Source organism: Protomyctophum parallelum (assembly GCF_964188405.1).
Source record: "Protomyctophum parallelum genome assembly, chromosome: 1".
Classification (NCBI taxonomy): Eukaryota; Metazoa; Chordata; class Actinopteri; order Myctophiformes; family Myctophidae; genus Protomyctophum; species Protomyctophum parallelum.
Window position 1 is genome coordinate 79,115,044 of NC_139697.1, and position 23,677 is coordinate 79,138,720.

General features: G+C 41.6%; 1 protein-coding gene across 1 annotated transcript; it reads right to left on the minus strand.

The window, feature by feature from the left end:
- Positions 1-1,515: 1,515 nt before the first annotated feature.
- On the minus strand, positions 1,516-21,694 carry hyou1 (hypoxia up-regulated 1). The gene is made up of 24 exons (XM_083774661.1): positions 21,490-21,694; positions 19,295-19,368; positions 18,501-18,594; positions 18,036-18,114; positions 17,713-17,867; positions 15,697-15,773; positions 15,401-15,582; positions 14,862-14,977; positions 14,370-14,556; positions 12,711-12,845; positions 12,257-12,339; positions 11,963-12,095; positions 11,390-11,577; positions 11,128-11,266; positions 9,838-9,895; positions 9,388-9,464; positions 8,963-9,142; positions 8,404-8,588; positions 8,229-8,316; positions 6,927-7,183; positions 6,740-6,824; positions 6,214-6,478; positions 5,794-5,910; positions 1,516-4,113 (listed from the first exon to the last, which is right to left on the minus strand). The coding sequence occupies exons 2-24, from the start codon at positions 19,359-19,361 to the stop codon at positions 4,064-4,066; spliced, it is 2,997 nt and encodes a 998-aa protein (XP_083630787.1). The 5' UTR covers positions 19,362-19,368; positions 21,490-21,694; the 3' UTR covers positions 1,516-4,063.
- Positions 21,695-23,677: the final 1,983 nt, after the last annotated feature.

Below are 23,677 nucleotides of genomic sequence, written 5' to 3' on the forward strand. Positions count from 1 at the left end.
CACTGTGAAATCTAAGCAGGGCCATGCTTTTAGTGGGTCTCACTAAAAAGCGGTATTATTTCTACGAGAGATTACATTTGACAGATTATGGTGAATTATCAGGGGTCATTGCAAATCAATTTGTCAGTTTTCACAAAATTGGTATAGTATCAGCATTCCACCTGCAATTTTACGTGAAATCTTTAATAAAAAATGTAAATGTCATTTTTAAGATGTTTTCTTCAATGTTAGATATTAATAAATGCAATTTAAATTGAGTTTTTAACATGTATTGCCATATATCATTCACTGCTTCTGAGGCACGCTAGTGTTTTCCCTGCTCAAAATCTAGCTGCAATTTGCAACACTAGATTTTTTTATAATGGGAGGAATCTAGAGTATCCTCTTTCAATCTGCGAAGCGCTTGTTTCAAATCCACCGTAGACATGTTATGAGCTACTTTCTGCTAAGAAATTCCGTGACATGATATTTCTGTTGGAGTTTGGAAGCACTCGTTTTTCTTAAAGGGTCGTGCTGCTGCTTCCAGCAGTATGTGCAAATTCGAAACAGGTGGTACGCAGAGCTGTTCGACGAGCGCTTTCAAACTCCAACACCAAAATTAATCACCTGCACAGAATTTCATGACAGAAGGTAGCTCATAACAGGTCTACGGTGGATTTTTACAAAACATACACTTTGCAGATTGAAAGAGGATAATTCAAGCCTACAGCTGCAATGTTGGTGAGTTTAACGTTGGTTAATACAAGCAGATGGGAAATTCTATTCTAGCTGACCTAACTGAATTTAGTATCTGCCTGATCTTGCTCGACTATGAAAAATGGGCAAATCGTCCTGCTCCCGATAGGAAAATATAGAACGTAGACTAACCACACTCCTATTGGACACTCAGATGATGTTTCATCATCTGGTCACTGTTTGGAATATTGGGAGCAGTGTTTTTGAGTGTTTTTTTTCTGTGTTCACCTATGTGACTATGAGCACCAGTATGACTATGAGTACCAGTAGGGCGCTGTTGTGCTAGAAACAGAGAGAGAGATAGTGCTGCACTGTTGCCTGCTAATGAGAGAGAATGAGAGAGAGGGGGGGGGGGGGGGGGGGGGGGGGGGAGAGGGGAGTTGCACCACTCAGTTCACACGGGTGGGATTTCTCTTTAAATATAACACAAATCAGGTAATGGCTCATAATTCTTAATATAAAAAAGTTAAGCACAAGCGGACTCAAACGTTGTCTTGACAAATGTGCAATCATTTTGTAAGAAATGCTAATTTCTAAACTCAAAAGTAGTTTTCACACTGAATTAAAGTTCTTGAAAACAACTATTTTGAGTTTATGCCGATATTAATGTCCCAAACACTTTGTGAATAGGGCTTCCTGAAATTTTTTATTCTCAGGGGTCAGTTAAAAATAAAATCCATGAGCAAGTTGCAGGGCAGCTGCGCTACAGGAAAACTAACTCTACACAGAAAAATGCATATAAAATACAGTACAAATGTTTTAAATTGCAGGACAACCAAATAAAAAAAAGATTTTTATTAACAGTTTAGAAACAAAACAATATTGTCATCTCCCTATTCTTTGCTGCAGTTCCCCATCTTCAAATTATCTCAGGCGATGCACGCACGCACACACACACTCACACACACATACGTAACACAAACACTCTGAAGAACACAGTTGACCCTGGTTACCAATCCAAGTTCAGTTGTTCACTTCCCTCCTACCGAGTGACCGAGGTTAAGAACTTTCAACATGTGACATGGATCTGTGCCAAGGGACAACGTCTGCATGTTGAGGTAAGGAACAGAGAACGGACCAAGCCATTTAGCAGCTTATGAAACTAAAACATGGGGTTTGTCCACCATCAGTGCAACAGTCAAGCTCTCAAAAGGTAATCCGAATGCCAATCAGGGAGTAATGAAACAAGTTGAGAGCTACACATGAAACACACTGAAAAATGAAAATGCTATAGGCCTATGAAGTTGAATTATCATCTTCTTTGGCCAAGTTTGGGGTTTGACTAGGAGTGCCCTGGCTTTTGCATAATATGGCCATATTTAAAGATGGAATGCTGAGATCCCCCCCCTAAAACATGATCATCAGGTACTATGATTATACTAGGAAGATTGTTTTTTCAAAAAAAAGTGTACAGAAAGTGTTAAATTTTACGTGGCCACACCCACCAGTTCATTAATAGTACAGTATGCCTGGTTTACCTGGTGGGTGGTGATCCACCTGAACTGAAGCCGCACCCACAGCTGTTGTTGTATGATAAAGGGGGAGGGGTTAGGGGAGGGGATTATATTGTGATGTCACTATATCTGTCATTTCAATTGGGCCTTTTGACTCAAAGGCTTTCAGCTTTCAGAAGAAACCAAAAATACACAGAGAAGACATTATTTCAATATTCTAACCACACCTGGGGGTCTATAGAGTAATGTTAACTCCAAAAACTCACGGCACTCCATCTTTAACAACTCTTCAGGAAAATAATTTACTGTAACTTCTTAGACCACTTGATAGTGTACATCCGTCATTTAAACACTGTGTGACCATGACAGGAACTATAGGGTTAGTCCAGTGGTTTTCGAGTTAAGGATCCCCAGGTATTTATATTTCAAGTTTACTGGAATTGCAGTCTGACAACCTGTACAGAAAAGCCGTTACTCACAACTGTTGAACACTTGAACCGGCTGAAGGTGATTTAAACATCTATTTACTATAAAAGCAACTAATTTTACATACATTTGAGGTTTTCATAGATTTGTCGTCATTTCCTGTCTGTGCTATACAAATAAAGTTATGCTGGTTCTGTTTGTAAATATTGAAGCAAACATGAATATCTTATCTCTTAAGTGCACAAAGTTTGAGCAAGTGTTTGCATAGCAGTCATTATCTCTGCCAGGAGATCATGCCCCGTGTGTGTGTGTGTATGCACGTCTGCTAATCTTGCACACAGGCCAATAAGCATAATATTTCTAGTTCCCAGTTCGATCCCTAGCATTTTCCTCCGCCATCGGTATGTGAATGTGTGTGTATGAATGGGTAAATGTAATGCGCTTGGTAAAAAAAAGGCACTACATAAATGCACCATTTATCATTGAAATATTTTTCAAATCGTTCAATGTCAAGTGTCTTTTCTTCTTCCCAGCCAATCGCAGAATGCAAGTTTACCGGTAAATGTCGACATTAGATAATACCAAAATATACGTGACAACATAACCCCCCCCCCCCCCCCCGCCCACCCTCCCAAAAATCACGAGTCTTAATTGCCTGCGCACATTGAACTCAGTCTAAACTGTCTTAAGGCAGCCTGAATTCCACTCTTACAGAGTTTAGAGTTCCGATACACAGCAAAGCTTGCACCAACACTAATATAGCGTAATACAGTGCCACCTTGAAATCACTAACGCATAGAGTTGCCCAACAGACATGATGGATTTATAAATAACGTTTTGAATGATGTCATCGACATCCCAGGAAGAAGATAGTACAGACGATGCGCTACTCTCATGACTGTAGGTACAAATTTAACTGCATACATCAATATTATTAGGGCATGCCTCCTAGCAGAGATTTCGACTGTGCCTTTCTTGTTAATTGAAGTTAAATGTGGGAGTTCTTGAACACCAGGGCAGAACATAAGATAATATGGCACTGATACTGTGTTGGGTGGGTCTAATTCAGTGAACTGCATCCTCGCAGTCTAAGTGCTCCATGATGTCACAACATCAATGACACTGGAAAACAGATGAATAGCACAAGATACACAGTAAAATCCTCAGTGTTATTTTAACTTTGCATGTACAAATGGAACCAAAGCGACCCTTATGGGCCGATTTGGTTCCTTTTGGAGACAGAGCTAAATTAACACTCAGAAATTTACAGTGTAGGAAGAAAGGGGGTAAAAAATATATAGATAAGCTGAGTGGCCTCTAATCTCATCCAACACATTTCCAAGAGTTCAACAAATAAGGTAATTAAAACAAACCAAAACAAAGGGAGAAGGAAACGTTAACATTTATACACTGTCAATAAATAGTGAAATTATTTTCAGTTCCAGCTGTTATAATTCATCTTCTATGTGGCTTTCAGGTTTGGCCTTCTCTGTTGGTCCTAAAAAGGAGGGCAAAAAATGGGAAATATGTAATATGGGACAGAGCTAGACAGTTTAGTATTCTAAGAAATATGATGGCAATTTCTCAATAAATGTTCATATAAAATTATAAATGAAAGAAGGCTTTGCCAGCTAAATCACCGGTGGGTAACATGGATTTAAAAATGTATTTAAAAAGGAACAAATTTACCTATAATGACATGCCAAAAATAGGGATGCAAGGCTAGGAAATAGTTAATTTCTTCAGAAAAGAAAGAGAATCACCCGAATCACCCGTTTCTATTTCAAGGTTCCAGAGCATGTTTACCCTTTTCACGGTGCCGATTCCTATAGAGTGTCATGGTCTCGCCCCCCCGAGTGCACTGGAAGAGAATTTCCCATTCATTTTCCACAGACGGTTCAGAAAGTATTTATTTAAAGACCTTTAAGCCTCGTACAAAGCCAACTCGGCTCCTGACAAATCATGACAAACCATTTTTTGGGCCGCACAAATAATTAGAAAGAAGAAAAACTCAAAAAAAAAGTGTTGTACCCTGGCCCACTTACTAATTTATCCACCTGTGATGTTCTGTTCATTATATGTTCTCTTCACATTTTGTGAATTAAGCCTCATTTTGTAACTTCATCATTAATCACAATGTTTTTGCTCATTGAGGTTTGGACTTATAATTGGAAATGTGGCTTTTTACTGTGGCCATGTAGTCTGTTACAAAATAGATTTGTAAAAGTTTCAGTCCCTCAGCAAAAGGTCCCTTGGACTTTTGCTGAGTGGCCCCTGAGCCATCTTAACCACATCTTACTGCCGGGGAATTCTTCAGAATAAAGAGTGCCAAGCAGCTGGGCAGATTTTACTCTGAAAAGCCTCCCCCTTCCATTTCCCCCCCAAAACCGAGAGGTGAATTCTTCCATTACTACTTTGTGCTACCTCGTCTGATGTCTCTTTAAAAGCGTTAATATTCCAAACGAGATGCTTGGTTAAGTCAGAAATGAGGACAGAACATTGCCGTTATGATCAAAACCATGGAGAGCGATGTGGATTTAGTGAGAAAAGACAGTTTATTTGGGCCGTAAAGAAGGACGTGAACGGCAGTGCGCATGCGCGAAACATGTCTAGAATCAATGAAGAAGGCATGGCATGGCCAAGAAAAAAAAAAAAAAAAAAGGATTACAGCGATCTCGTTTTATATCATTAAAAGGGCTTTAATGACAGATAATTCGGTCAGAAGCAGCTCACGGTTTTATATGACGGAATATTCTGTCATAAGCAATTAATGTGTTAAGTTGAGTAGCCCTGTCCTAGATAGTATAGGGGGAAAAAAGAAATGTACACGTTTTTGTACTGGATTTCCTGGATTTTGTCACACACTGTAAATGACCCTTCACAAAACCATAGCTGGTGTTTTTAGATTAGACCAATGTAGGATTGGCTGAAATGTCAGCTCGTTTGAAATGTTAAGAGCTCTACTTCCACACTTTCAGCGTCTTTGATTTTTATTCAAGTCAAGACCTACCTGTACTCTGTGATTCCATGCACTGCAGACCTACCTGTACTCTGTGATTCCATGCACTGCAGACCTACCTGTACTCTGTGATTCCATGCACTGCAGACCTACCTGTACTCTGTGATTCTATGCACTGCAGACCTACCTGTACTGTGATTCTATGCACTGCAGACCTACCTGTACTCTCTGCTTCCTCTGTAGGCTCTGATGGAGCCGACGACTCCGTATTCTCTGCAGCAGCAGCAGTCTCCTCGGTGGGCGGGGCTTCACCTGGCTGGACCTCCTCAGTTTTATCTAATACAAAATAATAATACAAAATCAGTCCAACAATAAAAAAGGGGTCTCTCTCTCGCTCCATTATGATCTCGCACAATACCTATAGCAGTTGTGAAAAGTTAAACTGTATACAGTTGATAACCACCCTTTCATAGAGACAAGCAAGCATCAAAATAATAAAATCCACAATTTTCTCTTGACACTAAATTGTTATAATAGGATCAAATATTCGCTTTAATACAACAGATTTTAGGGAAGAAGAAAGGTGCACATTACAAGGTCAAGGTGGTACATTAAATCACTCATTACTGCTCCACCCACCACTGTCTTTGTCTGTGCTCTCCTCCACAGGAGGGATCACTTTCTCCTCGGCTGTGGCATTGGCCTTGCTGGTCTTGTCGGAGGTGGTGGTGCTGTTCTTGGCTTTGGCCTTGACCTTGGGCTTGGCGAACTTGGCTTTATTGAGCAGGTAGTTGACCTCACGGTCGAGTAATGTCAGCTTGGACTCGATTTCTTTAGACAGCAGCACGGGCCGCTCCGTGGGAGAGCGACTGTCCTGCAGCGCCACCGTCTCGTTTTTCCACGTCTGGGTTGAGGTGGCCGTAGTTGGTGAGGGAAGAGGTCAGGGGTTATTATTTAAGTTTCACTAACAGTCAAGCACATGACTGAACTAATCCACTATAATCCCATAAATAATGCTGCCTAGACATTGTAGAACACATGCACAATGTGCACAAACTGCACATATATTTATACTTTGTCACAGGATGTTGTTGCCCGCCATATGTTATTTATGGTGAGAGACACAATTATGCAGTATAGAGATTTTTACTAATTTACTACACACCGTGGTCTCATTAATCACTTTCTCCAACGTCTTCAGCTCAACTTCTGTGAAGATTTGATCGTCTTCTGGAATCATTTTAGCACTCCTAAAAAAGGTTGAATTAATACAAAAACACATTAAATACAATAAAATAAACAGTGTAGCATCACTTTACACCCACGCCTCCTCCTCAGTCCTCCTCACCCACCTAAGGAAGAAGCTGGAGGTGTTCAGCATGCTGTCCAGGGCAGCCAGGCGGTCGGGCCACTTGCGCCGTTCATCCACCCTGAAGAACATGGGTTTGCACAGGGTCCTCAGCGCGGACAGTTTCTCTCTCAGCTCCTTGGTGCTGGCTGAGTAGCCGTCCTCGTCCATCCAGGCCGAGGCCTCGCTCAGCTTGCCCGAGATCTCCTCCTTCTCCTCCTCCGACACAACAAGCTGATACTCGTCCTGGTACACCTTGTCCTTCAGAGGAAAAAAAGATGGGACCTTGGTGAGGGCGAGGTGCCACATTTGCGTGTGTTGACGCCCACTGACAGGTCGCGCGTACGTGTGAGCCCATACGAGCCGGCCAGGACAAATAACATAACTCTATATGGCAACGAGTCAAAGACGGGGCACTGTGCGTGTGTGTGCGACAGAGACACGTCTGAGAATCTGAACGAGGAATACACAGACCCCCCCACGGTATGCGTGGGGGGGGGGTCCCCCATGTGGTCTGCCAAATAATAAAAAATCCCCAAGTTCATCCCAACTCCCTCCCCCAGTCTCAGACTGACTACACCTCAAAATACATACATCAATACCATGATCTATTAAATCGCATTACCCACACTGTACATAATTTGGTCTTCATAAATTCGAACGGGTAAGGACTAGCTAATATAACAACGATAACACAACATTGTCATCAGAGAACTGAACTTTGTTTGAGTCTTTTACAATTTAATTATTTTTCCTTGCATTAAAATGGTCTTTTGAAAATATAATTTTTATAGTTTTCCTTGCCAAGTTCCTTTCGTAGAGGTAAAGAACTGAGACACAACTGATAAAGATGGAGTGATTTTTGTATTCTTTCCAGTTTTTCATGTGTTTATGAGGCGACGGTACTTCATTAGACCCCTTGGTGCGGTTGTTATGTGCAATGGTGTCTTCCCTTTGTATTTAGGGTTTCTTCTTGGAGGCTGAAACCTTGACAGTCAAACGTGCCAATGAAAAAAACCCAGTGATATAGTGACATCATAATATCATCCCCTCCCCTTTTATCATATGACCACAGCTGTGGCTTCAGTTCAGGTGGATCACCACCCACCAGGCAAACCAAGCATATGTAATGAACTGGTGGGTGTGTCCACGTAAAAACGACATTTTAACAAATACTGTACACTTTTTTTGAAAAACACCTGATGATCACGTTTAGGGTGGAAAAAAACCACGGCACTCCATCTACAAGAGTCGATGCATGCAGCGGCCATGTGTTATTAGTTGATGATTTGTTCAGGTATCTTACCTGTGTCTCAAAGATAAAAGCCTCAAGAGTGTTCAGTGTCTTTTCCCTTTCCTGTTTCTGCAAGTCTCTTTCTGTCAAGTCCTTCAGCCTGAAAAGACAACAAGATTATTATACTAACCCTCCATCTTGCATCTTGCATTATTACAGAAAGTCAAGAAAACAGCATTTTCTTTACTTCTTCGTGGATAAAATGATTTCCTCTGCAGTCGGATTGAGAAGATCGTTGATGACGAGTTCCGCATTGATGTCCTCAGCGATCTTGGCCTTCTTTTGAGGTTTTTCCTTTTTCTCTACTTCCTTCTCCTCTGTCGTTTTTTCTGCCTCAGTCGTTCCAGAAGTCTCTCCCTCCTTCTCCTCCTCCTTCATGATCAGAGGTAAAAATCATAAAAAAGGAAATGGCATGTCAATTTGAGCTGACTGAGTTAAACCACAAACAACCAGTTTGTTATCTTAAGTGGCTACCCAAGTATTAATATTATAACCCAATTGCTTGAAAATTAGTGTAATCACATTTTATTTTATTTATTGTTTGTGGGACTGTAGTCACTGGTATGATCATGCATTACAGGGCTGGTGCATTCGAAAGAAAATATTAAAAACATGCTGGCTAAATTATATAATTTTGCATAGCTTTCATCTGATAAGGTGCATCTGAACATTCCTTTACCCCAAACATGTCCTGCATATGAATATGATAACCTAATCTCCATTTGTGGGATGGAAATGTTCTGCACCTTAGTGTCAGCCTGGCTGCCAGAGTCTTCTGTATTTGTTTTCTCCTGCGACGACTCTTCATCTGCAGGTTTCTCTGCAGCCTCGGGCTTGTCCTCGGGCTTGTCCTCCTGAGGAGATTCTTCCTTTTGGGTCTCCTCCTTTGTCTCTTTTCCAGACTCCGGTGGCACCTCCTCCTCATCCTGGACATAAATACACAAAGAGGGACGTTTAGAGAGAGAGAGATGAATATGAAATTGGACACAAGCTATTTTTGTCAAAGAGATGTGGTGTAGATGGAAAAAGGGGTATCGTCATACATCACATTCCGTGCTCATGAGTTATTAACCCAATTAAAATGAATGAAATGGATGAAAATGTGTACAATGCACAATGTAAAATACATTATTCCACAGAGGCATAACGCCGGAGCAGCAGCAGCAGTTACCTGAACTGGCTCAGTCGCATTAGCAGCAGGTTCTGTGGATCCCCCTCCAAACAAGCTGGAAATGGTGTTTCCCAGTTCTAAAGAGGGGCGGGGGGGGAGACCAATCAAAATGAATGTTGTGGCGATGTTAATATGGAATGAAGTGGTTATAATAATACAAGGGGCCTCACAAACATATCATCCGGATTGTATTGGACAAATCCTGTCACAAACGTGTTTGTTACAAAGGTAACACACGGATTTGATTGGCCAAGCTTTGTGTGATCAGCCCTGATCAGCGCTACTAGTAGATTGAAACTAGTTTTTAAAAAGGCCAGTTCAATGAAAACATCTCCAACATGCTCAAGTAAAAAAATGTAAAACAGTCAACTTGACAGTTAGTATAGTAAATACTTTCTTGCCTTAGTAATTTGTGGAAATGAATACATTGCGTAAATATGCCAAACGTACTTGTTAATGTCGATTCCTCTTCCTTCTCTTCAACAATAGTTTCAAAGACGGACTCAACCTGTAGATTAAAATCATGATTTAAAAGGCAACATTTTCTTCCCATCCTCAAGTCCTTGAATTATGACTCAGTGTGTAGACAGTTCAGAAACCTGCCTACCAGTTATATCATCGGTAGGCAGGTCTGGTCATTTCAAACAAGAACTCAAACTGTTTTAATGCAATGGTATTTTCTGCAATTCAGCATGTTAACGAACCCTAGCATCCCCATTCTGGGCATGTGATGTGAGAATAGGTGAACATTCGACAAAAAAGAGATTTGGTGTAGAGGGCTAAAAGGATGGGACACAGAATAAAACTCTGGGGCCCAGGTCAACAATTAGGTTTTCAACCATAACTTATTTGGTCCTCACTAATACTCGATAAGATGGCACAATTTCCCTCTACTCATTGTAAGTCTCATTGATGGGCTATGGACAGTTCAGAATTCAGATACTTGCCTACCAATGACGGATGGATTCCATTTTAATAAAAACTAGAAAAAGTGCCCTTCCGGGCACAGGTCTCCACCAGGTTATCCACAGATCCGTGCAGTTAGAGGTAAAAACACTTTTCGGCCAGTTATAGCGCCACCTTGAGGCTGAGTTGAAATTGTTCATGTGGCATTTCGTCCTCGGCCTAGTGGGAATGTGGGTGCACAATTTCACGGAAATCACGCGATGTGTTCATGATTTGCAGCATTTTGTTTGAAACTGAGCACTCCTGTGAACTTTGGAAGCCAATCTTAACCAATCAGGATGGAGTCTGATAAATCTGAAAGACCCGTTTCGTTGAATGGCTCTAGAGAGACTGTGTACCAATTTGCGTGATGTTTGGACAAAATCTGTAGGTGTACTGTGCAAAAACTTGTTTTGCACAAAGCGGCCTCCTGGTGGCGCTATAACAGGCCGTTCTGGAAAGTTTGGGGCAGAGGTTCATGGTTGGCATCCAGGGAGTGTGTGTGCAAAATATGGCATCGAAAAACTTGTTTTGCACAAAGCGGCCTCCTGGTGGCGCTATAACAGGCCGTTCTGGAAAGTTTGGGGCAGAGGTTCATGGTTGGCATCCAGGGAGTGTGTGTGCAAAATTTGCCATCGACCGGGTTAACGGTGGCTGAGATTAGCTGTTCACGGACGGACACACGGACACACGGACGGACGGAGTGCAAAACATACTCTCCCCACATGCCTTCGGCCTGGTGGAGACAACTACGGTGTGGTTAAAGTTAAAATGTGAACGAACAGTGCCACTGACCCTGTCCAGCAGAAGCACGCCACTCTCATCCATGTTGAAGTGGGCCTTGATTCCCTTGGACTCTGCTTCTGCGTGCTTCAGAAAGCTGCTGCCCACCCCTGATAGCTTGACGGTGGTTAGGTTCAGAGAGCCAAACACTCTACAGGACAAACAGTGGGCAAAGAAGCTACATTCAGATATAGCATATTTTACGTTTTCAAGATAGTGTTTCAGAAAGCATGGGGTGTTAGGGGAGAGAGCTCAGATTCCATGTGAATCTGACCTGAGGTCCAACGGTTCCAGGAAGTTGAGGTCGCCGTAGTTGATGTCGAAGGAGAAGTCGTCGCTGTAGCGGTTGAAGGTGATGACCTTCCGCTGGGGATATGGTGCCATCCTCTGGAACAGGATGCGCTTGTTGTGCTTCAGACTTTTAGTGCCGTCCTCTTCGTCTGTTTCACGAGTGAACTCAACCTGGCCACAACAAGAATGCAGTGAACTCAACCTGGCCACAACAAGAATGCAAGGTGGAATAAGGGGTGGCTGAATAAAAGAACATGCATTTACTCTTAAAGTGGGGGTGCAATGGTTTTTTGGGGCATTTTGTTTCAGATTGAAACAGAAGCCTTAAACAATCAGAACGTTGTGTCCCTTCAGGCTATGGGATGTTAGCTACATCCATGTATGTCTAGTCTCCGTTTACAAATTAGAGTCTGAGCGACAGACAGTGGATATCAGCAAATGTGCTACTACGTGGCTTATTTCTAACCTATAATGTTTTCAGATATACGGTAAAAGCACCCGAGTGCTTTACATGTTCTATGCAGTGGCATCAGCCAGTAAATTATTACATTATTACCTGAATGGGGAAAACAGCCGCATCTCGGACCAGGAAAGGTTTGACCTTGAAGGCCTTGCTGAGGGCAGCAGCCTGGTACACAGCACCCATAGCTGCTGCTTCATCTGCGTTAATGTTCTTCCCAAGCTCTTCTCTACACACACACACACACACACACACACACCATCAACTGTCAAGAGGGACACCGAAAATACATTTCAATATGTACAAAATAATGAGCAATAGTGTCGTCAAAGTCTTCATTGATCAGTGCGCAGTTTCGTTCAATGGTGTGAGTTTCTTTTTTGCACTTACTTCCCCACAGCTTTGAGCAGCGCTTCCTGAATCTTGGGTACACGAGTGGAACCGCCGACTAAGATCACCTGCTCAATCTCATCCTGTCAGAGGAAATGGACAGGCCTCAGACTCACAGCTCAAAGACAGACATATCATAATAATGTGTGTGCACACCACACACTTTTTCACATTCCACGTTCATTAAATCCATTAAAATAACCTCAATAACATTTCATAATGAAGATTCTCTAGTGTTCTCTAGTTGAACAAATAAAAATGGAAAAAAAAAAAGCAATCACGGCACTCTTGTGGAAACATTTAAAAGCCTTTATTGGCTAATGCATCGCAAGACATTTTAAAATGCACCCGGTGCATTTTAAAGGCCAATTCATATTTACATTTATATTATGCTGTGTGTGACATTTAGTGCTAGAGAAATGGACAAATGGAAATAGGTGATGAGGGCACTAACCATGGTCATCTCTGCAGAGGTAAGTGCATCCTGCACAGGTCGAGCCACCCTCTCAAAAAGGTCTGCACACAGCTCCTCAAATTGAGCCCTGCTCACCTTGGCTTTAAAGTCAATATCATCCATCAGTCCTTCTACCTGGAATAAAGACAGATTTTTTTAAATATCAAACAAGTTTCACGTTTAATTTTTGTCTCACCTTTCCTATTGTTTATGTTTAAAAAGAAATCCCCCTTGTAATTCTACTTGGCTAGAGTTTGTTGTCTCGTGCGTAACCACTATTAGTATGGAATGTTAGCAACAAAACAAAAACATACATTGTGTTTGTCTGCTTCCACGTGTTCATCCCCTTTAGCTTGAATTGAGGTCAAACACTACGTGTAGTAATGTGAGAGATGAGAAACGTGTTGATGTGTAATGTGAGAAAGCCTGGCAAGACATCAGAGGATTGAGACATGAGATTGAAGTGAGAAAGACGTTTAGCACGTTCAGTGAGTACATTTAGTACATTTAGTAGTACTGTGTGCGTGTGTGAGTACAATGTCATGGTAGTTTTCCTTTACGCAAGTATTTCTACTTTTTGCTACTCTACAACATCAACATGTTGATCTTTTGATACCACATTCTCTTGACAGTTTAGTTACTAGTTTCTTTGCAGATTTAGATTATTCACAATTATTCATATTTTTTATAAGAAATCTTCAAAACAAAAATAGCCCATCTAGAAGATCACACGCTCTGTATAAGAGGGTTTAAGTGATTATTGTACATTATATTTCGATGCCAATACTTTTGCACTGTCACATACCATACTGTCCATGCCTGAAACAAACTTTTCAGTATTACCCGTATTGCGTCCAAGATCAACAGACTTCCTACACCCACACATTCTGATATTAACAATAAGGCCATCACACGGTTAGCACTTTCGATATCAAATGACACATCATCATCATCCAGTGTATCACTTTTTCAACCTCATGCCATGTGGACAATGATACAGAACCTTAGCGTGGAACAAGGTCTGCTTTAGTGGGAGTTTTGTTCCCTCAGCCATCCAGGCATTAAACAAACTGCCCCACCGATAGGATGGTTCTGTGTACAGTGCAGACCATGTATTGATGATGTGTTTTTCTGTGCTATGTGTCGTTTTGTTGTGGGTGTTTTGAACAGACTGAAGATGAATATCATTCGGGACAATACAGTGCAGGACTTTTAACCGGGAGCATTTAAAATAAATTCACATAAAAGAAAAACATCTGTATGAATGAGGCATGACCAGATTAATCGTTTGATGTGAAATATTATTATTATGAACGTAGAGTATTTCTACACTGTGGTTGCTTTTACCAATTGACTGGGTAATACATTACATCTTTGTAAAAAATTTTTTTTAACTAAAAATCATTTTATATTTTGGCTATTCAAAGATTTGTGCAAATCTTGGTTACATTTTTAACTCAAATATTTGCTTCTGGGGGTCCCTGGAACACTTCACAGCCAAATACATATGATTTTGGGCGTCCTTGACAAAAAGGTTGAGCACCACTATTATTTTTTTCCAGAAAGCCGTTTAGGATTTAGAAGACATTTCCAGAATGGACCTCAGGTCTTAATGGGTTATAATAATAAGCGGAGCACCTCTCCCACCACTGGACTGACCTGTGCCATCATGTCAAGGTTGGCACTGAGCACCGTCTTCAGCCGCTGGGCCTCTTTGAGGAGCTTGGCCATGGCGCGGGGGTTCTCTCTCACGTCCTTCTTACTCTTACCCTGGCTGTTGAAGGCTCCGGCCAGGTGGTCCCGCAGACGCAGGTCCATCTCGAAGCCCCCCAATCCACGGTCAAACCTGGGGGGGGGGGGGGCAAATGGAACAGCACACTTTAGGACGGATGAAACTATCGATTTATTCACACACTTTAGGAGGGATGAAACTATCCACACACACACACACACACACACACACACACACACACACTGAAGGTCATACACTACTCATTTCCTCACAACATTATCTTTGCATCAGCATGCATTCATATCTTTCATATTACACATGCATACCTTCCAAACACAGTGAGAAGCTAGGCTATTGGGACCGTCATATGTATGTATGTATGTATGTAATGATATTTGTTCTGTTATCAAAGGACTCACCCTACACCTCTGATCTGCATCTGGGGTTGAGTGCCATACTCCTTGGTTTTGACCGTCTGATAGGTGACGATGGTGGCCGTGGTGCATCCTGCACCCATGTCATAGAACAGCATATTCTGTGAGGGAGCAAAATTCACATCAGATCATTCAAGGTTACAAGCACATAATTATGAAAGCATAATCCTCAAACGACCATTGTTTGTGTCCTAGCGACTATTAATTTAGGGCACGTTTTAAAAACCACAATCCCTAATACCCTATATAGTTAATTTACAGGGGTACCCCAGGGGTCCATCCTTGGCTCCCTCCTTTATTTCCCCCTTCAGATCAACAAGCTAATAATTAATTAAAATCAATATAGCTTTCAAGATACTGATTTATATAACGGCATATTTTTATGAACTTGCAGGCATCATCAGCTTCCTTTTCATAACCATCATTGTAATCCCCATGTATGCTGGACCTAATGTACAGGTTTTGTCAACAGTGAACCTAATGCATGTAAATTGATGCGGTTAACAGATACTGTGACTGAGCACCTTAGCTGTGCTGTTGATGTCTTTCCTTCGGAAGACTCCGTAGTTCAAGGCCACGGCTGTGTTATCATTGATGAGCTGAAGGACCTTCAGACCCGCCATCTCAGCAGCCTGCAGGACTGCCCTACGCTCTGCCTGGTTGAAAAAGGCTGGAACGGTGATCACGGCATCTTGGATTGGTTGCTCTGTTAGTGTGATATAGGTAAAATAGGGGAGGGGAAAAAAGAACAAACTCAGCATACAATTTGCATACAATGCTAGACAGTAAAATGTATGTTTTACTATTAATAATGACTGACCTGCATAGTCCTGAGCCAGTGCACGAGAATAATTCAAGACCATCCCGACGAGTTCCTCAGGGGTAAATTGTAGTTCTCTGACAGAAATAAGAACATCAAGTCATACAGAGGAAAGTAACAACCACTGCACACTAATGCTGATCTTAAACACAAGCAGCAGTGTAGAAATTATGTAAATGCTTTAGACAGATATTTGCATTCATCAGAGCAAGGTCACAGTTGAAGTAAGCATGCCCTTTGTCAAGTTTTTAGATTCACACACTATGGTCATAGGTGCGCACTCAGGGCCACAGGCAGATGTGGTAGTGTGAATGCTGCATGCCGAACCATTTGTTTTTTAGACAAATCTGAACTAACCCTTTAATAGACAAAATAAAAGCCACACCATAGTATCTCAAATAATGAAACATGCTGACAGGGTAAAATCTGAGATTGTCAAAGCTTGAAAATGACCCCCAAATGAGACAGCGGCCCCACTTCAGGTCCGTTTCAACGGTGTATTGCAGCTGTCAATACAACCCACAATGTACTATAATATACTCCAGTTTGTGAAAGGTGCTAGCATTGTAAATCTCAAGTCAAAGTGGTCGCACAGTATATACGTCACGGTCGCATCCCTTGAGTTTTTCAATACCCAGATATATTTGTTGTGTTTCGTTTTATATGCTATGAATTTGTTGAAAATTATCCAAACAGCATCTTGCAAGACTAATTGCAAGACTAATTATTATTAATACTCATCTGGAAAATTCCCTAGGTAGTTGAAAATGTCAGGATATGCCACTCCTCCATTTAGCTGGGTTATTTTTGTTGACAACGGTAAAGTTGACAACGGTAAAACACACCGTCGGAGCTCCGCGTTAGGTAGAGCATATCTATAAGCCCATGACATGTTCAAAATATAGACATGAATGAACAAAGTCAGTCGGGATCGGGATTTATTATTGAAAGTTCCACTCTTCAAAGTCAGCGCTCGTAGCCCCGTAAAGGCAGTGACGTCCCTTAAAAGCGACAGGTTCTCTGTCTGCTGTCTCTACTCTGCTCTGTTAACATTATGGGTAACTCTTTCAAGTGGTTAATTAAATGTGAAATACATTCTCTATTGAGAAAACAATATATGTTGACAAAGACACTTCATACATTTGGAAACATATTTTTATTCAAATCAATATAGTCTTCAGTTAATTTCGTATTATTTTAAAAGTAGGCTAACTACAGTGTAATTTCAATGGACTTCTATGGGCTGGCCTGCAGTACACCGTTCTAACAGACCAGAAGTGGGGCTGCGGTCTCATTTGGGGGCGTGAAATTTGTAGTCCCTGTGTGTCTCTATTCAGTATTTAAGTCCGACGTCATTTTGTAGTGCTACGTTACGTCCAGGTCCAAGTGGCACCAGCTCCCGTCCGCATCCCATTGTAAATAGAATATCTAAACGCGTGAATCTTTTTAAATTGACGTTATTTTTCAGAAAGGAAGCCATAGAGGGTTAAAATGGGTCTTAATGCTTCCAACTCGAGTAGAATTATGAATGTTTTGTACAAGTCTCCATGACAACAAAAATATATGAGGTGGAGACAATAAAGACTATTATTATCATTATTATTGAAGGTGGCAACAGTCCATTTGCTCTGTAAAATATTTCGGGGGATATTTAGAATGTGTGCAGGCTTGAGTATGTTGAATCTAGTTTGCATTAATGAGGATTTAGTTGACACAATAAAATAAAATGGCGATAGTATTCCATGTGGGGCAGACGGCCTGTCACAGACAGATTTTGGAGAGCAGCGCAGCTTTGTTGTTGCGAGGAAAGCGGTAAAATGAGACTTTTGTGGTTGTTTTCGTCACAGATTTAGTCCGACGGAGCGTCACAGTATAACTCCATGGGGACACAAAAGCGACACAAAAGTAGGACCCGGAAGTATCTCAGGAGGGGGCGCTCACGTCACAGCTAAAATACTGAATACACGTCCATACAGTGTCCACATTAATGCCAATACCACAGCATGAAAGACTTACTCTGAGTTTTTAAAGTAAACTGTGCCTCTGGCCGGGTCCTCTAGCAGCTGGTGCTCAGGGAAGCGTTTCTGGTAGAGTGCCACCTGGGGGTTGTCGTGTTTCTTGCCCAGTAGGCTCTGAAGGTGCCTATAGACGATCTTGGGGTTCTTCACAGACTAAAAATAGAGGCAAGTTGACAAAATGTATTAGAAAATACATTAGGAAGATTATGTCACATTTGTCTGAGTGGAGCCATATATTCATTGTGCAACTAATCCTTCCATTGCTGAAAGTTCAAGTGGAGTTTCTTTCAACGTGTCAAATAATCCAAGAAAGCATCTCACCACTCCTAATGCACCATCTCCAAATAGTCTCTCGGTTTCCTTGAGACACACGGCTACTGGCGTTTTCCTCCTCGACTCCCTATACAGAAGACACTTTACAATATACTGTAGGCAGCTTGGAAAGTACTGTACACTTCACAAGCAACCAACTGTGCTTGCTTTTGAAATGTGAGCATTCATATAAAGTAAAAATATATATAAATATTGAAGATTACTGCACTAACTTTAATACCCATTTCCCACAAAAAAAAAGGAAGAAAACATTTATCATGCTATTCCAAAGAATACACAATAGCAACGCTATTAGCATAACGTTAAAGTTACGAAATGAAGTCGCATGCAAGCAGTAAGCACTGTACATTCAAGGTGCAAGGTAACAAGGTAGTAATGCACAATGAGGACAGCTGGTCAAACACATTCAAATAGTATACAATGAGATTAAAATACTGGGACAGATATACTCACTTGTTGAGAGCAATTTCCATTGGCACACCCGGTTTCACTATTGCTACTTTCATCCACTCACTGCCCAAGTCAACAGACATGACTGCTACAGATGCTGCAAAGAGGATAAAAACTGTTATAGGCAGATAATGTCGTTCTGAGACATGGGCAACAGAGGTTTTCAAGTAGTACAGCATTATAGAATCAAATCTAAAAAAACACATTAAACAATTAACTATCTATCTATCTGATAAGCCTGCATCTGACATTGACAGCTTGAACGGTGGAATATTTACAAAGTATGTGGTAAATGGTAAAAGGTGCATTTATATAGTGCCTTATCCAAGGCGCTTTACATAGATTGGGAGAATTCACCCATTCATACACCGATAGCGGCGGAAACCATGCAAGGCACCAACCAGCACATCAGGAGCAATTTGGCGTTCATTGTCTTGCTCAAGGACACTTCTGACACTAATTCTGGTGGAGCCCGGGTTCGAACTGGCAACCTTGTGGTTTCCATCCAGCCACCCCTGAGACACGCCGCATGTGTTTCATATATTTTGGGCAGGAGCCAGGACGACAACTATAATTAATTTCTGTATTTCTTTGATTTCATAAACTGTGATGCCTAATCAATTCAGAGATGTTTTACAGTTAAGCTTTTTCTGCTGCACATACTGTATTAGTAACTTTGAACTTGTTTCTCATATTTACTTTGTTACTTATAGTTGCTTCAATTTCAGTGTGCACTTGCAAATAATAAGGATCTTTCAGTATAAAGACATGTGGCATTGTGACATTCTTTTCATTACCTGTATGAGAAGGCAACATTGCCAGAACCAGACAGAAGAGAGCACACAATGGCAGCTTTCTCCTCATGATGAACCTGTTATTCAAAAACAAAATGCATCATTGATCCAGACTTTTTTTGACTGGGGTTACAATTTAATGTCGGCAGGTATGGCAGAGTTGTGCCCCGTGCCACCCCAGGCCAGTCCACCCCCTGCACTGTCACTGTCCATGAACTGAAGAGGATTAGAGGAACTCTCTTTCTGCTAAGACAACATACATGACTGGCCAGTAATAATTTCGATGTCACTGCTGAAACGGTTAAAAATGTGTTTCATAGAGCAGGCTCGCATCTTGTCATTATCTAGGAGATGGACTTTTACTGCAACTGTTATTGCAGCATGGATGCCTTCACTCAGTATTTACTTACATTTAATTGATTTTCAAACCAGCATACAGGATCTGCTGCATCCTATTTTAAGTTACTTATGTACTAACACGACTGATATACTTTCAGGTCTTGACAAAGTATTTGCTATTATTTAGTATACTTTGACAACATTTATATTGCAATTATGCAGCAGATATGTATTGATTTTTGGGGTGCATACGTCGGATTGACATACCAACAGTCCTACAATCATTAGTCAGACAACACCGTGATGCAGGTTAGAAATGTGGCTTCCTGTGAGGTTAGGGTTTAGGGAGGGTGTCTGACTAATGGTGTGTCTGACTATTGGTAAACACTTTCAATCTGGCCTTTATTTTGGGTACGTCACCGAAATAGCAGACCTACAAGCTCACAACGCATCGTGATGCAGCATGTTTAACGTAGTTAATTTAGGCTACATGTTTTATGATCTATCAAAATCTTGGTTTTTCCAATTAGATTTCAATACAAAACATTGGTCAAAACATTGGCAATAAGTGGTCTAGGACTCTCCAAAATCAAGATCAGATCAAAAGATCTGGCATAGGATAGGTCAGAAAAAACTAATTTAGAGGCGGGGTCGCGGGGACAGAAGGGACGGTCTGCATGAATGTATAATTACAGTAAGGTTACAAAAGGTGGACAGGGGTGACTGGTGGCTCAGCCAGTTAAATGTGCCACATTTAGTAGTATAATAACCTTTTTTATTGTACATGTCAATTTATATAATAACCTAGCTAGTTCGTTCAATTAATGTCATTTTAATTCATTTTTCCAAATATTCTAAATATTTCTCTGATATATTATTCAAATACACATCGTGATGTTTTGTCATATCTGTGTTTACACTACAGACCACAAATGTTCACTTCATGGGCTTACAAGTCAAAACTTCCAGTTTATGGCAACCTCACTGGCCTCACTACACTAACCTGTCCTGTCCATAGTGAAGCTAGAAGGCTCTATTTCCCATTTCCCTACCCAACCATTAAAACATTTTGCAAGGGGCATTTTAACAGATCATGACAATAAATCATGATCTCTCACCACTATTCCGTGTCCTTCATATTGGTTGTCTTTGGAGTTGAAAGTAGTTTAACTTCAAGTGGGATACTGGGATGAGGATCATCAATTAGTACCTCGGTTGGGCAACCTTCCAGGTGCACTGCACTTAATAGTGCACTCACCCATTGAGTACAAGAGGTGTATGGACAGTTTCCAAACACGTGGCATTAATACCATTGTCAAGTGTGTCATAAGTGTGTCAGATTTTAACACCTACAACTTGTAGCAGCCAGGCACACTTACTGCAATTATATTCAACGGGAGGATAATGCACCTCTTTTGATCTTAATGAGACAAAGGCATTGACTTGACAGTACACAATGCATAACAATCAGTTATGAGTCTTTCGGGGAGAACAACAGGCTATATCTGCATGTGTCTGAACGTGGATACTTCCAGAAATGACGCATGAACACCAAATGGATGCACAGGTACAACCTGGCCATTCAAAAACAAAGAGCACAGCTCTTACTTTCTGGAAACAACTTGCACATATTGGCTCGTCACAGATTAGTCCTTACATGGTTACACCTGAACATTTAAATGTAGTCATTGCTGGACAATAAGGTAATCTCAATCCATGTGTTGCCTTGTTCAAACAAATTAAGATACTCCTACCAACTTGATTATCATACCTATACGACAAGTTTGACAGGCTGTTAGCTAGCCTGCTGCCTCCCAGCCATCACCAAGAATACATGAGTGACACATGACACAACTTACCTCTCTTTAACCAGCACGGATGGTGCGGCAACACGCGCGTGGCTGACAGAGACTCAAACTAATCAACTAAAAAGCGTTTTCCCCCCTGGATGTCTGTCAGCAGTTTCCTCGTTTTCTCTCTCTCATTCACACAACAACGCCTCTGTGTAGTTTTTATTTTTCCTCTTTATCATCGACCGGCTTGTTCTCACATAGGGCCCGGAACGCGGCGTGATCTCATTGGATCCACTGACGCCGCTGCAAGGGGGAAAGGTAGAGTCTCCATCCCATTGCCAGGGTGAACAGCCGCGCCAAGATTGGGTAGTTGGTTGTCAGGCAACCAACGACACGAGCCAGGAGGATGTCATGTTATGTTTATGTCATTATTATTATTATATTATTATTTGACCAATTATTTTGACAGCTGTGTGCGTAATCTCACGCGCGCAATGGCAACGCTAGAGAACATAATCGTCCAATGAACTTCAGAGAAATCAGTATAGTATCTTGTTACAATCTGTATCCTGTTTGTATGTGGGTGGTTGGCCGGACAACCAGCTAGCCAATCGCAGCGCGATAGTTCCTCCGGAATATGGCATCTAAACATCACTGTGGTGACCCTCCACCCCGCAGGCCCCGCCCAGCTCTCTCCACGCACTGGGCGGTGATAGGGCCACGTGCTGTGAGTGACGCGGGCAAGAAGCCTATTGTCCGCACGCGATTGGTCCACGTTCGATGAATGGGCGTGAACACGATCCACGTCAAAACAGAAAGAGTCTGCGCCTGCGCATAGGGTCCATGCTGTATCCATCGAGGTTGCAATATACTTGCAATCGCCGGCAAGATTTGTTGCATTTTCATATCAGCTCTGTACACAGCACCTGATGACATCCGAGAGAGTGTCAACTCTTGCACTTGTAATGCCAGTTCAGTCGTGTGACTCGTGTCATGTGCGTGGTGGTGGGTGTGGAGACCATAGATAGACAGACAGGGACAGGGGAGGGCTGCAGTCTGCACTCTGCAGACTACACGCTTGACACTTGTCCCCCCGGCCCCCGCCATGACATGTCAAGGGGGGGGGGGGGGGGATCACACCTGTGTGAAGTGAGCGGTGCAACTATACATTTATTGCTATAGTTACTGTACTGTGCTCTGTATTGTATTGTAGTGTACTGTGCTCTGTACTGTAGGGGAGACGGGGGTAATGTGAGACACTTTTTACATTTGCTCCCCTGTAGGCGATCTTAGTAGCCTAATCATTAGGCTACTCGTACCCATTTTATCCATACATCACACAAATTGGTATACAGTATACACTATCTCCATAGTCATGCGATCAACACAAATCTGTCCGCTTTCCCATATTCCATCCTGATTGGCTAAGATTGACTTCCAAAGTTTGCAGGATTGCTCCAGATTTTGAACAAATTATTTTTGGGGAATGAACACGAAACATCGCTGAGGGATGGTATAGTGGTCTAATGGTCAGGCTCTCAGCACAGATATTCCCTGGTCCCAGGTCAGGACTTCTTCCTATAGCTAGTTCAATGCTGGAGTATTTCAACTTCCCTTTTACTTCAACAGCACTGAATTAATTATATGGTGTAGTCCTCTAATGATCAGACTCTCATCACAGACATTTCATGTTCAAATCCCAGTCCTCTAATACTTTTCAACTTTACCTAACTGAAGGCTAAAATACAAAAGAACACTACAACAACGATGAGAGATGGTGTACTGGTCTGATGATCAGGCTCTCAACACAGGGCTGGTCCTAGAATGAATAAAGAGGATGGTGCACGGAGGCGCGGCCTAGGCTCCTGCGGGAGGTTTGCACATGCTCAGTGTAAACAGGAACTGCGATGATGGAGTGTTCCAACAGAGGTGCTAGAGGTGCATGAGAGTTGCTGACACTGAACTGAAATAATAAAAAGGATATCACAAAAAGAGAATAGTACAAAGTTGATTTTGTTTTTATTTTAAAAAGTATATCAATTTCATAACTGTGGAATTTGTTTGTGTATAACAGACTGAAAGATAAAGGACAAGTACATTCACTAAATGTTAATGTTTTTGTATATTTTCTTTTGTGGATTTTCCATGTTCTTTAGTACATGTGTCAAACTTTTATTTTTGTGAAATGACAAAGGAACATGGATACTGTTCATTCAAGTGCTGTGGATGATACAAAACATTTGAAAAGGGAAGG